This window comes from Melospiza georgiana, chromosome 29, assembly GCF_028018845.1.
Source record: "Melospiza georgiana isolate bMelGeo1 chromosome 29, bMelGeo1.pri, whole genome shotgun sequence".
Classification (NCBI taxonomy): Eukaryota; Metazoa; Chordata; class Aves; order Passeriformes; family Passerellidae; genus Melospiza; species Melospiza georgiana.
The window spans coordinates 5,741,971-5,757,864 of record NC_080458.1 but is presented as its reverse complement, the minus strand read 5'-3'; the positions used below and the strand labels follow the sequence as shown (position 1 = coordinate 5,757,864).

Here is a 15,894-nt window from a genome sequence, read left to right as displayed (position 1 = left end):
AAAAAGGGGATCCCACCCCAGTGAGCCCCCCAAAAAAGGGGATCCCACCCCCCTGAACCCCAAAAAAGGGGATCCCACCCCAGTGACCCTCCCAAAAAAGGGGATCCCACCCCACTGATCCCCAATAAAGGGGATCCCACCCCACTGAACCCCAAAAAAGGGGATCCCATCCCAGTGACCTTCCCAAAAAAGGGAATCCCACGCCCCTGAACCCCACAGAAGGGGATCCCACTCCCCCAAGGAAGAGGATCCCACCCTACAGAACCCCCAAAAAAGGGGATCCCACCCCAGTGACCCCCCCCCCAAAAAAGGGTATCCCACCCCACTGAACCCCACAGAAAGGGATCCCACTCCCCCAAAGAAGAGGATTCCACTGCAATGACCCTCCCAAAAAAGGGGATCCCACCCCATTAACCCCCCAAAAAAGGGGATCCCACCCCACTGAACCCCAAAAAAGGGGATCCCACCCCATTAACCCCCCAAAAAAGGGGATCCCACCCCATTTTCCCCTCCGGCGCTGAGGAATGCACAGGCCCAGGCCGAAGGGAGAGCCAGGGAGTCTTCAACAGTTTATTAGAAAGAATGCAGACATTAAAAAAATCCCAGCTGCTCTGAACAGAAATTGAGGTTTTTCAGCCCGGTTCCACGGTCCTGTCACTTGCTGCCAAACCCACAGTGCAAATACGATTTTGGTCTAAAATGTACAGATTGACAAGCAACAATGTACAGCCAACTCGCACCCCGGGCGAGGAGGAGGAGGAGGAAGAGGTGGAGAAAGGTTTGGGGGGGGGTCACACCACGGGATCAAGGGGTTCCAACACCAAAAACCAGGAAAATTTGGAAGTTTTTTTGTTTTTAAAATGAACTTTTTGTTGTTAATAGGAACAGGAGGGGATGTGCCTCGCCCTGCTGGATTTTAGTTTTGTTTTTTTGGGGGAGCCAATGATAAAAGAACTTTTAAATTTTGTGGTTTTGTTCCCAGGATAAATGGACAAAAAAGGGGGAAAAAAAAACTCATTTAAACCTCTCAGTGTTAATTCAGGGTTTTCCCATTGTAATTGGAGGCTCTGCAAACTTTATTGCAACTCTTCTCAATTGATTACCTACACCTCAATTGGGTTGGTTTGATGGTTTTTTTATCTTTCTTTATCTTTTTTTTTGGAAGTTTGGAAAACTTTTCATGCATAACTGTTATTGCCTCTCGTGGCTTTGAGACCGCCCCGTGCCATGGGACACACCTACCATCAGTGAAAGCCATTTAAAATGGACTGAAAATGGGTTAAAGGATGCAGGATCTCCCTTTAGGGCTTATCAACTCAGGAATTCTTATCTCAATTATGAAATGTTGTGATGAACTTCTTTCCCCAAAACCCTGAAGACGACACTTTGCCTTACTCCAGATCTGGCATTTCTAGAAATGAAAATAAAAAAAAAAAAAAAAGAGAATTAATTGTTTTAGGGTTGTTTTGTGGGTTTTAATTTGTTGCTTGGTTGGTTTTTAAAAGCTCTCAGGGCATTTTTATGTCACAAGGGACATGAGCAAGATGACCTGGCCTCCAATCAATTTTGGGGAATAATAATAAATTAAATAATAAATAAATTAAAGAAGATACTAAGATATCGTGATACATTCATTAAGTAAATTTAAAAATAATAATTTTATAATCATTTTATAATAATAAACAATGGAATATTAGGAGGAATTAAATAAAATAATAATACAATAATAACAAAAGAAATGCATTAAAAAGAAATAAATTAAAGAAAATATCAAGATGCTGCATGTGCTGCTCCTAAAGCCAAAGCCTGGGAAGGTCAAACTGGGATTTGGGGCTTTCCCAGATTAGATTTGTCTGGCTTTAGCTGGTGGACAGGATGAAGAACATCTGCCCTTCAGCAGGTGTGTGAGGAGAAAATAACAAAAAACAACAAAAAACAACTTACTTTCATCATCACTGTCTGGTGAGTCCTGGAAAGGAGAATAAACAATCTTTAAGTGGAGCAGACAGCTCTCATCCCACCAGCAAACATTCCCAAATCTGCTCCCAAATCTATTCCTAAATCTGCTCTCCCAAATCTGAATTTTGAGGAATTTACTGAGCTCAGTTTGGCCTCACTGCACAGAGAAGAGGGAAAGGGTCTCCCCAGCTGGCATCACAAATTTTGGGGTTATTTTTGCCTTTTTTGGTGCTCAGGGTGAGTGCAGCACTCCTGAGGTGCCACCACACCAAACATACTCACATCATCTGCCCCATCTACTTCTGGCAAGTCTACGTCGTCGTCTCCTCCCATGTTGTTCATCATCTGCTCAGAGACACAAAAATCACATTTTGGGGTGAAACCAACCCCAATTCCACCCTAAACAATCCTAAATCATCATCCCCACCTTGTTATAACAGATCAGTTGCACCCACGCAGGAATTACAAAGCACAAAAAAACTCGGAATTATTGCCAAAACTCCAAAAATTTCTCATTCCTTGTTGTTATTATCTTCTTAAAGAGTCCATACCTTCTGGCTGCTCTTCTCTGCTCCATGCTGTGCAGCTCCTCATGGTTTCACAGGGGCTCCTCCAGGGCTCTCAGCCCACCCATTTTATCCCAGTTATCTTTACTGCTGCCCAACCAAGGACTTGGCAGCTGTGGCTCATTTAGAACAGCCCAGGACCCACTGAGCCAATGCCCAGGACTCTCAGCACATTTCCCCCTTTTTCTATTAGTAACACATATATTCAAATACAATCTAGATATTGTATTTGCAGAACTGCACAGCTCCCAGGCTGCATGTTCCTCCATCACGTCGGGGTCACCAGTTGTTGCATTCTTATTGTTGTTACCATATTTCTGGAGTCCCATACTGTTGTTATAATAAAGTCCCATACTGTTGTTATTATATTCCTAAAGGCCATACCTTCTCGCTGGTTTTCTACCATGCAGTTCTTCTCTCTAGCACAGTTCCTCATGGTTTCACAGGGGCTCCTCCAGGGCTCTCAGCCCACCCCTTTTATCCCAGTTATCTTTACTGCTGCCCAAACAAGGACTTGGCAGCTGTGGCTCATTTAGAACAGCCCAGGACCCACTGAGCCAATACACAGGACTCTCAGCACATTTCCCCCTTTTTCTATCAGTAACACATATATTCAAATACAATATATTGTATTTGCAGAACTGCACAGCTCCCAGGCTGCAGAACTGCACAGCTCCCAGGCTGCATGTTCCTCCATCGCGTCGGGGTCACCAATTGTTGCATTCTTATTGTTGTTATCGTATTTCTGGAGTCCCATACTGTTGTTATTATATTCCTAAAGTCCATACCTTCTCACTGGTTTTCTACCATGCAGTTCTTCTCTCTAGCACAGCTCCTCATGGTTTCACAGGGGCTCCTCCAGGGCTTTTAACCCACCCCTTTTATCCCAGCCACCTTTATGAGCCACAGCTGCTGCCCAACTAAGACTTGGCAGCTCATTTAGAATAGCTGGGACCCACTGAGCCAATGCCCAGGACTCTCACTACATTTCCCCCTTTTTCTATTAGTAACACATATATTCAAATACAATCTAGATATTGTATTTGCAGAACTGCACAGCTCTGCAGGCTGCATCACTGCACAGCTCTGCAGGCTGCATCACTGCACAGCTCTGCAGGCTGCATCACTGCACAGCTCCCAGGCTGCAGAACTGCACAGCTCCCAGGCTGCATTTCCCTCCATCACGTCGGGGTCACCAATTGTTGCATTCTTATTGTTATTATCGTATTTCTTGAGTCCCATACTGTTGTTATTAAAGTTCCATACTGTTGTTATTATATTCCTAAAGTCCCACACTGCTGTTATTATATTCCTAAAGTCCCATACTGTTGTTATCATATTTCTGGAGTCCCATACTGCTGTTATTATATTCCCAAAGTCCCATACTGTTGTTATTATATTCCTAAAGTCCCATACTGTTGTTATCATATTTCTGGAGTCCCATACTGCTGTTATTATATTCCCAAAGTCCCATACTGCTGTTATTATATTCCTAAAGTCCATACCATGTGCAGTTCCTCCTGGTTTCACAGGGGCTCCTCCAGGGCTCTCAGCCCACCCCTTTACTCCCAGCTATCCCAGCCAAGGATTTGGCAGCTGGGACTCATTTAGAACAGCCAGGAGCCACTGAGTCAACGCACAGAATTCTCACCACATTTCAGTTGTTGGGTTCTTATTGCTGTTCTAACAATAAAATGTTCAGGCCCCCACAATTGGTTACCTCAGAAAAACGATCAAAGTTGGACATGTCTTCATCTGAATCGTCCTCCCAGTCTTTCCAGTTGTTGAAGTCCACGCTGAGCCAGTTGAGCTGGAGTCGTTTCAGGACAAGGAATTATTTCAGGACAAGGAATTATTTCAGGACAAGGAAATGTGTGGCTGTCACTTAGAACAGGTTAACCAGAGCTGCTCTGGGATCAGGAGCAGGAAAATTGACCTAAAATTGCTCCAGAATTTGAACATGACCCAAATATTCACTAAATATGATATAAAATATAATAAATATCTATTTTTAAAATATACATATTTATATATATAAAATATGTGTGTTATTAATTATATAAAAATATATATTATATTTATTTAATTATATAAATTAACTTATATTTAATTTAATTTATTTAATTAAATAAATATAACATATATAACTAATTATATATAAATATATAAATTATACATATAAATATGCCTAATTTTATATATATAATATATAATATATTATATACATTAACTATATTAATTAATTATATATATTAACTATATATAAATGTATATTTATATATTTTTATATAAATATATAAATATATAAATTATATACAAATATACAAGTACATAATGATTATTTTAAAATATATATAAATTTTATATATTTATATGTAGATTACTATAATTAATATTATATTAATTTATATAATATTATTTATAATATAAATATATAATATTAATGATATATATTAGATATTATTATATACATATTTTATATATTATAAATATAATATAAAATAAAATAAAAGATAATATAATATAAAATTAAATAGTTTTTAATTTTTTAAAAATGAAATTAAAACCCACCTTTGCCCTCTCTTTTGTTAACCTTGGCCATGCCTGACCAGATTCTCCTTTTCGTAAACAGCACAAGATGGATCTGTCTGTTCTTTTATGCTTTGATTCCTGAAAAAAAAATATTAAAAATCTTTTAATCTTTTATTAAAAGATCCTTCCTTTATCTGCACCTCTCCCCTTATTCCTTGTACCCCCTGCAGAAACTTTCTTGGATCTGATTTGGAACTTTTATGTAAGGAATATAATTCTATATATTCTTATTTTTATGGAATAACATCTTGAGAGCAGCCTAAAGAACTGATATCTTTTAGGATCTCAAAACTAAGGAATAGAATTTTATATATTTCTTATTTTTAAGGCATAAAATCTTGAGAGCAGCCTAAAAAACTGATATTTTTTAGGATCTCAAAACTAAGATTCGGTTTGAGTTGGAAATGAAATTAAAACCCAAATTGGAATGGTATTAAAACCCAAATTCCAAATTCCTGCCACCTTCCACCGGGCCAAAATGGCATTGAATAATTTTAAAAAAATGGAATATTTGCAATTTCTCTGGACAAACATCAAGAATTCAGGAGGATACTCACATTTGGATCGATATTATTAAAAAGATCGATTTCATTTAAATGTTTAAAGTTATCACTTCCTCCAAGACAACTGCAAGAGAAAAAGGAATCAGAATTTAGCTCCAAAATAAATCAGTATTTAGCTCCAAAATAAATCAGTATTAAACCAAATAAATATTTAACCCAATAAATAAATATTTAACCCAATAAATATTAAACCAAATAAATCAATATTTAACCCCAAAATAAATCAGAATTTCGCCCCAAAATAAATCAATATTTAACCCCAAAACAGATCAGTATTAAACCAAATAAATATTTAACCCAATAAATATTAAACCCAATAAATCAATATTTGACCCCAAAATAAATCAGTATTTAGTCCCAAAATAAATTCTTTAGCTCCAAAATATATCAGTATTCTCCAAAATAAATCAGAATTTAGCCCCAAATAAATCAGAATTTAGCTCCAAAATAAATCAGTATTAAACCCAATAAATATTTAACCCAATAAATAATATTTAAAATTATTGGGTTAAATAAATATTTAACCCCAATAAATAAATATTTAACCCAATAAATATTAAACCAAATAAATCAATATTTAACCCCCAAATAAATCAGAATTTAGCTCCAAAATAAATCAGTATTAAACCCAATAAATATTTAACCCAACAAATAATATTTAAATTTATTGGGTTACATAAATATTTAACCCAATAAATATTAAACCAAATAAATCAATATTTAACCCCCAAATAAATCAGAATTTAGCCCCAAAATAAATTATTTAGCTCCAAAATAAATCAGAATTTAGCCCCAAAAAATCAGAATTTAGCCCCAAAATAAATCAATATTTAACCCCAAAATAAATCAGAATTTAGCCCCAAAATAAATCAATATTTTGCTGGTTTTTGTGCCTGAATTGCTGACCTGAAGGTGAGTTTGGACTTTTCAAAATTGACATTTACATCTTTGCTGTCCTCCACACAGAACTCCACGAAGACGTAATCCCTCCGGTCGTACCACTTGGCAGAGGCAGGCTGCCTGTGGAGCACAAAAATATTCATTTTTAATTAAAAATTTAATAAAAATTATCATTTCTGCAATTAAAATCTGCATTTTGAGGTTACTGTGTTGTTTAAAGGGGGTTTGAGTTGGAAAGAGAAAGATGGAATAAAAAAGATGGATTTGGAATAAACAGAGAGAGATGGAATAAAAAAATTATTTATTTGGAATAAGTCACACAAAGAGTTAAAACCTAAATGGCTTAATTAATTAATTTATTATTTAATTTATTTAATGGATTCTGAATTCAGCCTCAAGTTTCAGCTGTTCCAGGGGCGCAAACCTCAGAGCAGCATTTCAGGGAATGTTCATTGAGTAATATCCCATTACTCAATTTATTTATTTATTATTTATTATATTTAATTTATTATTATTATTATTATTTAATTAATTTCTCCCAATATACCATTATTTAATTAATTTATTTATTAATTTATTACTATTATTTATTTTCTCCCAATATCCCATTACTCAATTTATTTTATTTATTATTTAATTATTACTATTATTTAATTTCTCCCAATATCCCATTATTAATTTATTTTATTTATTATCTAATTTATTATTATTATTTAAATAATTTCTCCCAATACCCCATTATTAAATTTATTTATTTTATTTAATATTTATTATTATTATTTAAATAATTTCTGCCAATACCACATTATTCAATTCTAATTTTATTTATTTAATTTCACCTAATATTCCATTATTTATTAATATAAAATGATTACTTCTTAATTTACTTAATGAATGTATCACAATATCCCCTCTCAGTATCTTCTTTAATTTATTATTTGAATTATTTCATTTATTATTATTTAATTTATCCCAATATCCCATTATTTATTTAATTAATTTTATTATTGTATTATTATATTTAATTTCTCCTAATATTCCATTATTATAAATTTTTTTTGTTTTGAATTTACTTAATGAATGTATCACAATATCCCATCTCAGTATCTTCTTTAATTTATTTATTATTTAATTCATTATTATTTAATTTATCCCAATATCCCATTATTAATTAATTTATTTTATTATTGTATTATCATATTTAATTTCTCCTAATATTCCATCATTATAAAATAATTATTATTATTATTATTATTATTATTAGTAGTAGTAGTAGTAGTAGTAGTAGTAGTAGTATTGAAGTTACGTAATGAATGTATCACAATATCCCATCTTAGTATCTTCTTTAATTTAGTTATTATTGAATTTATTTAATGTATTATTATCATTTAATTAATTTCTCCCAATATCCCAGTTTGGGGCACTTGGGACCCTGTCCCAGCTCTGTTGGTGACAGGAATCTCGGTGTCCCCGCCTGGGTGACACCGGGACGGGTGGGGACAACAATTCCCAGCTCTCAATGGGGACACGGGGACACGGAGAGATGGGGACATGGAGAGATGGAGAGATGGGGACATGGAGAGATGGGGACATGGGGACATGGAGAGATGGAACATGGAGAGATGGGGACATGGAGAGAGGGGGACATGGAGAGAGGGGGACATGGAGAGATGGGGAGATGGGGAGATGGGGACATGGAGAGATGGGGACATGGGGAGATGGGGACATGGGGACATGGAGAGATGGGGACATGGGGACATGGGGAGATGGAGATGGGGACATGGGGAGAGGGGGACATGGGGAGAGGGGGACATGGGGAGAGGGGGACATGGAGAGATGGGGACATGGAGAGATGGAGAGATGGAACATGGAGAGATGGAGAGATGGGGACATGGAGAGATGGGGACATGGAGAGATGGGGACATGGAGAGATGGAGATGGGGACATGGAGAGATGGGGACATGGAGAGATGGGGACATGGAGAGATGGAGAGATGGAACATGGAGAGATGGAGAGATGGGGACATGGAGAGATGGGGACATGGAGAGATGGGGACATGGAGAGATGGGGACATGGAGAGATGGGGACATGGAGAGATGGGGACATGGAGAGATGGGGACATGGGGAGAGGGGGACACAGAGAGATGGGGACACGGAGAGATGGGGACATGTGGAGATGGAGAGATGGGGACACAGGGACATGGGGAGATGGGGACATGGAGACATGGAGAGTTGGGGACATGGGAGAGATGGAACATGGGGAGATGGAGAGATGGGGAGATGGAGAGATGGGGACATGGAGAGATGGGAACATGGGGACATGGGGAGAGGGGGACATGGAGAGTTGGGGACATGGAGAGAGGGGGACACAGGGACATGGGGAGATGGGGACATGGAGAGTTGGGGACATGGGAGAGATGGAACATGGGGAGATGGAGAGATGGGGACATGGGGACATGGAGAGAGGGGCACATGGAGAGTTGGGGACATGGAGAGAGGGGGACATGGAGACATCTCCAGCCTGCCCAGGGAGGAGATTCCATCCCAGCTGGGACCTCGGCAGCGCCAACGGGATCGGGGATTTGAGGCACCAACAGAACTCTGAGTGGTCCCAGAAACCTCACTCGGCTCACACATCCAAGCTGCAGAGCACAGGGATCCCAAACAAGTCTGACTCGGCCAAAATTCACATTTTTGAACCTTTATCTGTGCTGTTTTCCTGGGAATTAACCCCAAGACACTTGGTGACCTCAGGAGCTCCACCAGGAATTTGAGGCAGCAGCAGAACTGACAGCAATCCCAGAAATTCCCACTCAGCTCACAGGTCAGAGCTCCAGAGCAGAGATCCCAGATGAGTCTGACTCTGCCATAATTCTGGTTCCAGGTTTCAGGAAATTAATTTTCATAATTCCAAGTTTCTGAACCTAAACCTGCCCTGCTTTCCTGGGAATTCACCCCAAGACCCGTGACCTCAGCAGCTCCACCAGGATCAGGGATTTGAGGCAGCAAGAGAACTCTCAGGGCTCCCAGAAATTCCCACTCAGCTCTCACATCCAAGCTGGACAGCAGCACGGTCCCAGATGAGTTTTACTCAGCCATAATTCACATTTCTCAACCTAAAACTGTGCTGTTTTCCTGGAAATTCACCCCAAGACTCGTGACCTCAGCAGCTCCACCAGGATCAGGGATTTGAGGCACCAACAGAACTCACAGCAATCCCAGCAATCCCATATCTGAGCTGCAGAGCAGAGAGATCCCAGATGAGTTTTACTCTGCCATAATTCTGATTCCAGGTTTCAGGAACTTCATTTTCCCAATTCCAAATTTCTGACCCTAAACCTGGCCCTGCTTCCCTGGGAATTCACCCTGAGAGTGCTCAGAACCTGTGACCACCCAAAAATCCCACTCCAGGCTACACACACACATCCAAGATGCAGAGCAGAGAGATCCCAGATGAGTTTTACTCGTCCATAATTCCCATTTCTGAACCCAAAGCTGCCCTGCTTCCCTGGGAATTCACCCCAAGACACTCAGTGACCTCAGCAGCTTCACCAGGATCGGGGATTTGAGGCACCAACAGAACTCACAGCAATCCCAGAAATTCCCCCTCAGCTCACACGTCCAAACTGCAAAGCAGAGAGATCCCAGATCTCTGCCATAATTCTGGTTCCAGGTTTCAGGAACTTCATTTTCCCAATTCCACATTTCTGACCCCAAACCTGCCCTGCTTTCCCAGGAATTCACCCCCAGAGCACCCAGAACGTGCTGGAGCTGCCTCTCCTCTTTTATCTCCTTTTCCAATCTCACCCTCCCAAAGGGAGGAGGTGAAACCCTCCCAGTGAGCCCCATCAGGACTCACCAGTTCAAACCAGTAAGGCAGGACCTGCTGGAGAGCTCCTTCTGAATTCTGCCCACACAGAGATTCCCAGGAGAAGGAGCCCTGCACGTGCTCCCAGTGAAAAATCTCCTGTTTTAGTGAAATTCTCCTGTTCTGGCACCTTTAGAGCTCCAAAATGCTCATCCAAACCCTGAGGGAGCTCAGCTTGTCAAGGTTATCCAGCACCCATCCATGGGATTTGGGAAAGAAAAGGGAATTTGAAATTTGGGGGATTTCCTCTGTCCCATCCACCTGTGATTTTTGGGATTTCTTGAAAGGGAATTTAGAGGATTCATTCTGTCCCATCCACCTCTGATTTTGGGATTTCCTGAAAGGGAATTTAGAATTTAGAGGATTTCCTCTGTCTCATCCACCTTTGATTTTTGGGACTCCCTAAAAGAGAATTTAGAGGATTTGTTCTGTCCCATCCACCTGTGATTTTGGGGACTTCCTGAAAAGGATTCCCAGGAGAGAAGGAGCTCCCAAGGGGAGCCCTGCACGTGCTCCCAGTGAAAAATCTCCTGTTTTAGTGAAAATCTCCTGTTTTAGTGAAATTCTCCTGTTCTGGCACCTTTAGAGCTCCAAAATGCTCATCCAAACCCTGAGGGAACTCAGCTTGTCAAGGTTATCCAGCACCCATCCATGGGATTTGGGAAAGAAAAGGGAATTGAAATGTTTAAAAGGGAATTTGAAATTTAGGGGATTTCCTCTGTCCCATCCACCTGTGATTTTTGGGATTTCTTGAAAGGGAATTTAGAATTTAGAGGATTCATTCTGTCCCATTCACCTGTGATTTTGGGGATTTCTTCAAAGTAAATTTAGAATTTAGACGATTTCCTTTGTCCCATCCATCTGTGATTTTGGGGATTTATTGAAATTAAATTTAGAATTTAGAGGCTTTTCTCTGCCCCATTCACCTGTGATTTTTGGGACTTCCTGAAAGGGAATTTAGAATTGATGAGATTTCCTCTGTCCCATCCACCTGTGATTTTGGGGACTTCTTGAAAGGGAATTTAGAGGATTTCCTCTGTCCCATCCACCTGTGATTTTTGGGATTTATTGAAAGAGAATTTAGAATTTAGAGGATTTCCTCTGTCTCATCCACCTGTGATTTTTGGGATTTCTTGAAAGGGAATTCAGAATTTAGAGGATTTCCTCTGTCTCATCCACCTTTGATTTTTGGGACTCCCTAAAAGGGAATTTAGAGGATTTCTTCCGCCCATCCACCTGTGATTTTGGGGATTTCTTGAAAAGGATTTTAGAATTTAGAGGATTTCCTCTGTCCCATCTACCTGTGATTTTGAGACTTCCTGAAAGGGAATGAAGTAATTTAGAATTTAGAGGATTTCCTCTGTGTTATCCACCTGTGATTTTGGGGATTTCTTCAAAGTAAATTTAAAATTTAGAGGATTTCCTTTGTCCCATCCACCTGTGATTTTGGGGATTTTCTGAAAAGGAATTTAGAATTTAGAGGGTTTCTTCTGCTCATCCACCTGTGATTTTGGGATTTCCTGAAAGGGAATTTAGGGAATTTCATCTGTCCCATCCACCTATGATTTTGTGGATTTCTTGAAATTAAATTTAGAATTTAGAGGCTTTTCTCTGCCCCATCCACCTGTGATTTTTGGGACTTCCTGAAAGGGAACTCAGAATTTATGAGATTTCCTCTGTCCCATCCACCTGTGATTTTGGGACTCTCCCAGTCCCCACATTCTGATGGGAATTGTTATTGTGGGCCAGGTTCTAGAAGGTTCCCAGCAATGTGGAGGCTCAGCTTCACCACAGAGCCCTCAAGGATATCCCTGGATAAATTCTGGTTTCTGGCACCACTGGAATCTCAAATTTCCCCATCTGTGGCACTGAGGAAGTTCCCAAATCTCTTTTCATGTTTTCTCTCTATTCTGTGCCTTTGGAATCCCATTTTTATCTCCTGACAGCTTGAGGGCATTGCAGAAATCAGGCCCTCAACAAGATTTTCCCCTCCTAGACAGCAATAAAGCCTGTTTTACAAAATAATTTTTTCCTTTAATTTTTACACATTGAAAATGTGCTTTTTTTAATCATTACAAAATCCTCATTTTAGATTTCAGACCATCCCATGCAGATGCAGTTTCAGGGTGATGAAATCTACGGAAATTACACCAAAAAACTCCAATTTGATCACAGTTTTCTCACTTTCACTCACATTAAGATGAAGCACCTCCACTGTTTTAAGGTTTCAGAAGAAAAGTAAAAGCCTGGCTGAGGAAAAGGCACCAAAAAACTCATCAATTAATCCTCAATCACAATTTCTGACCAAACAAAAAGTGCTGCTGCCTCCAATCCTTCAAGCCAGGCATGGAGAGGTCACAAAATCCTGGAATGGTTTGGGTTGGGAGGGACCTTGAAGCTCATTCATGTGCAGGGACACCCTCTGGAAAATCCATCCCAGTGCCTCATCACCCTCAGAAAGAGGAATTTTTTTCATTTTTTTCCCCCAAAATCTGGTTTGAAACCCTTGTTCTGCCTGCAGCTTTTCCTTCCCAGCCAGTTTTTCCTCCTCAGTGTTACCCTGGACACACAAAACTCTGCTTGTTCTTGAGGGAACATTCACATCCAGCAGAGCTTTGCTTTTGGGTGGCCCCTAAATTAAATTCCTTGGAGAATTTTAAATAAAAATATTAATTAAGGAGCATGGGATCCTGCTTGGGGCTTTCTGCGCTTCTCCACCCATTCCTCAGAGGTTTTTTTTGTTATTTTTCATGGAATTCTGGAATGGTCTGGGTTGGAAAAAACCTTGAAGCGCATTCAGCCCCCCTGCCATGTGCAGGGACATCCTTTGGAAAATCCATCCCAGTGCCTCAGCACCCTCAGAAAGAGGAATTTTTCCATTTTTTTCCCCAAAATCCCATTTAACTTTGCTCTCTGGTGGTTTGTTCTGCCCACTGGAGCTGCCTGCAGCTTTTCCTTCCCAGCCAGTTTTTCCTCCTCAGTGTTACCCTGGACACACAAAACTCTGCTTGTTCTCGAAGGGAACATTCACATCCACCAGAGCTTTGCTTTTGGGTGGCCCGTAAATTAAATTCCTTGGAGAATTTTAAATAAAAATATTAATTAAGGAACGCGGGAAGCCGCTCGGGATGCACGTGGAGACAAATCCAGCGGCTCACCTGCAGCACCGCGCCTGCCCCGGGGCTTTCCGTGCTTCTCCACCCCTTCCTGAGGGTTTTTATTCGTTTTTTCTCCGTTTTTCACGGAATTCTGGAATGGTTTGGGCTGGGAAAAAAACCTTCAAGCCCATCCCGTTCCAAGCCCTGGCCTTGGACGCTTTCACGGCCGGCGCAAAAGGCAGGGACGGATTTTAGGGTGAAAATCCCAAGTTTACAAACAGATTTTCTCGCTCTGGATTGTTCCACGCGTTACTTACCGGGAGTTTTGGCCCGGTACCGGTGGGCACCGAGAAACGCGTGACACCCCCCGAACACCCCATTATAACCCACAGCGGCACATCCCGCCCCATCCCGGCACACCCGGTAACCGGGCCCACACGGTGACCGGGACAAACCCCCTCAGAGCCCAAGGTCAGCCCGCGCTCGGCGGCGCCGGGGCGGCTCCCGCGGCAGCGCCGGGGCCTGGCGGGGCCTTCCCGCGCCGCTCCCATCCCCGGGCCTCACATGGCGGATGGCGACGGCTCCGGCGGGCGCTCCTGAGGGGGTGCGGAAGGCTCCGGGCGGTGTCGCGGCTCGTGCTTGGGCGGTACCGGGAAGGTTCCGGAGGGAGGGGGGGGGGGGTTCCGGTGGACGCTCCGGTGGCGGCTCCGGGCGGGCTCGGGGGCTCTGGCGCGGCCTCGCTCCCACAATGCCCCGCGCAGCGCTCGGCCCGTGGTGACGCAGCAAAATCCCCGCGCGCGCCGCCGCCGCCGCCGCCTCCTCCTCCTCCTCCTCTTCCTCCCCTCCCCTCACGGCCCTCCCGCCGCCGCCGAGCGCGCGTGCGCGGGCCCCGAGCGCGCCCCCGCCCCCCCGCGCGCGCCCCCGCCCCGCTGCCCTTCCAGCAGCTTCTGGGCGCGCATGCGCAGTGAGGCGCGGCGACAGCGTGAGCGGGAAGGGAGCCCCGGGACTCGCCCACACTGGGACCCCCTCACTGGGACTCCCCCATTGGGACCACCTCACTGGCACCCCCACGGTGGGAACCCCGGGACCCCCACATTGGGACCCTCCCATTGGGACTCCCCACATGGGATCCCCCCACTGGGACTCCCAGGACCCCCCTCCCAGTTGGACCCCCAGGACCCTCCCCACTGGGACCCTCCCATTGGGACCCCCAGAACCCCTCCCCACTGGGACCTCCGGGACCCCTCCCCACTGGGACTCTCCCCCCCCCAACTGGGACCCTTCCACTGGGACCCCCAGCACCCCTCCCCACTGGGACCTCTGGGACCCCTCCCCACTGGGACCCCCAGGACCCCTCCCCACTGGGACACCCCCACTGGGACCCCCAGAACCCCTCCCCACTGGGACCCCCCCATTGGGACACCCCCATTGGGACCCCCTATGGGGACACCCCCGCTTGCCCCACGGGAGCACAGCCCAACCCTGTTGTCCCATCAGGGACTTGTGGGGTGAAAATTCCCCTCTGAACTTCTTTCCTCCAGGCACTTCCAAAGCCTGACCACCTTTTCCATGAGGAAATTCCGTCTCATGTCCATCCTGAACTTCTCCTGGAGGAATTTGGGGCCATTTCCTCTTGTCCTGGTGTCCCCTGGGAGCAGATTTTGATCCCACCTGGCTCCACTCTCCCATCAGGGAGTTTTGGGGTGAAAATTCCCCTCTGAACCTCCTTTCCTCCAGGCAGCTCCAAAGCCTGGCCACCTTTTATTCCTCCTGAAATTCCACCCTGACCCTCTCCTGGAGGAATCTGGGGAGAAGTGCCAGCACAGGGGGACAATAGATAATATATATCATAAAATAATAAATCAGCCTTCTGAAACATATAAATATTGTACATAGTTTTTAGTATAAAAAACTAACAGCACCCCAAGGGCCGGAAACAATCACCAGATTTGTGTGAGGAGTTACAAACCACAAGAGCTTGAGTAGAATGATAGTGAATTAATCACTGGGTGAAAATGTAGAATTTTGGGGTTTTTAGAATGGAGGTTCAGGAGGCAAGATGGAAGAATCTAAGTGTGTCCAGCCTTTCTCTTTCTTCTTCTTGGCCTCCATCTCCTGCCATGATGTTGGCACTTTTGGGTTGGTTTAGAGTGGAAGCTCACTGTCTAACAGGTGATAGGTATTGGTAAATTACTGTAAATATTTTATACATAATTTTTAGTATAAAGACCTAACACCACCCTGGGGCCAGGCAGAGTGCCTGGAATTGTCCTGCTGGATGGACCTGATGGGCAGGAGAACATTTTTTATAGATAAAACACATTTAAACAACCTTGAGACTGAGAAAT

General features: G+C 42.7%; 1 protein-coding gene across 1 annotated transcript; it reads right to left on the bottom strand.

Annotated features, from left to right (window-relative positions):
* Positions 1 to 547: 547 nt before the first annotated feature.
* Positions 548 to 14,374, bottom strand: PTGES3 (prostaglandin E synthase 3). The gene is made up of 8 exons (XM_058042198.1): positions 14,111 to 14,374; positions 6,587 to 6,700; positions 5,675 to 5,744; positions 5,097 to 5,195; positions 4,246 to 4,335; positions 2,242 to 2,304; positions 1,945 to 1,969; positions 548 to 1,411 (listed from the first exon to the last, which is right to left on the bottom strand). Coding segments are annotated over exons 1-8 (483 nt in total). The 5' UTR covers positions 14,113 to 14,374; the 3' UTR covers positions 548 to 1,391.
* Between the last annotated feature and the right edge of the window lie 1,520 nt (positions 14,375 to 15,894).

Excerpts from the sequence above, each read along its gene's own strand:
- PTGES3 (XM_058042198.1), bottom strand. Across the intron at positions 5,745-6,586 it reads AAGTCCAAACTCACCTTCAG|TTGTCTTGGAGGAAGTGATA; the intron begins GTCAGCAATTCA and ends TTTCTCTTGCAG. Across the intron at positions 1,970-2,241 it reads AAGTAGATGGGGCAGATGAT|GACTCACCAGACAGTGATGA; the intron begins GTGAGTATGTTT and ends TCTCCTTTCCAG.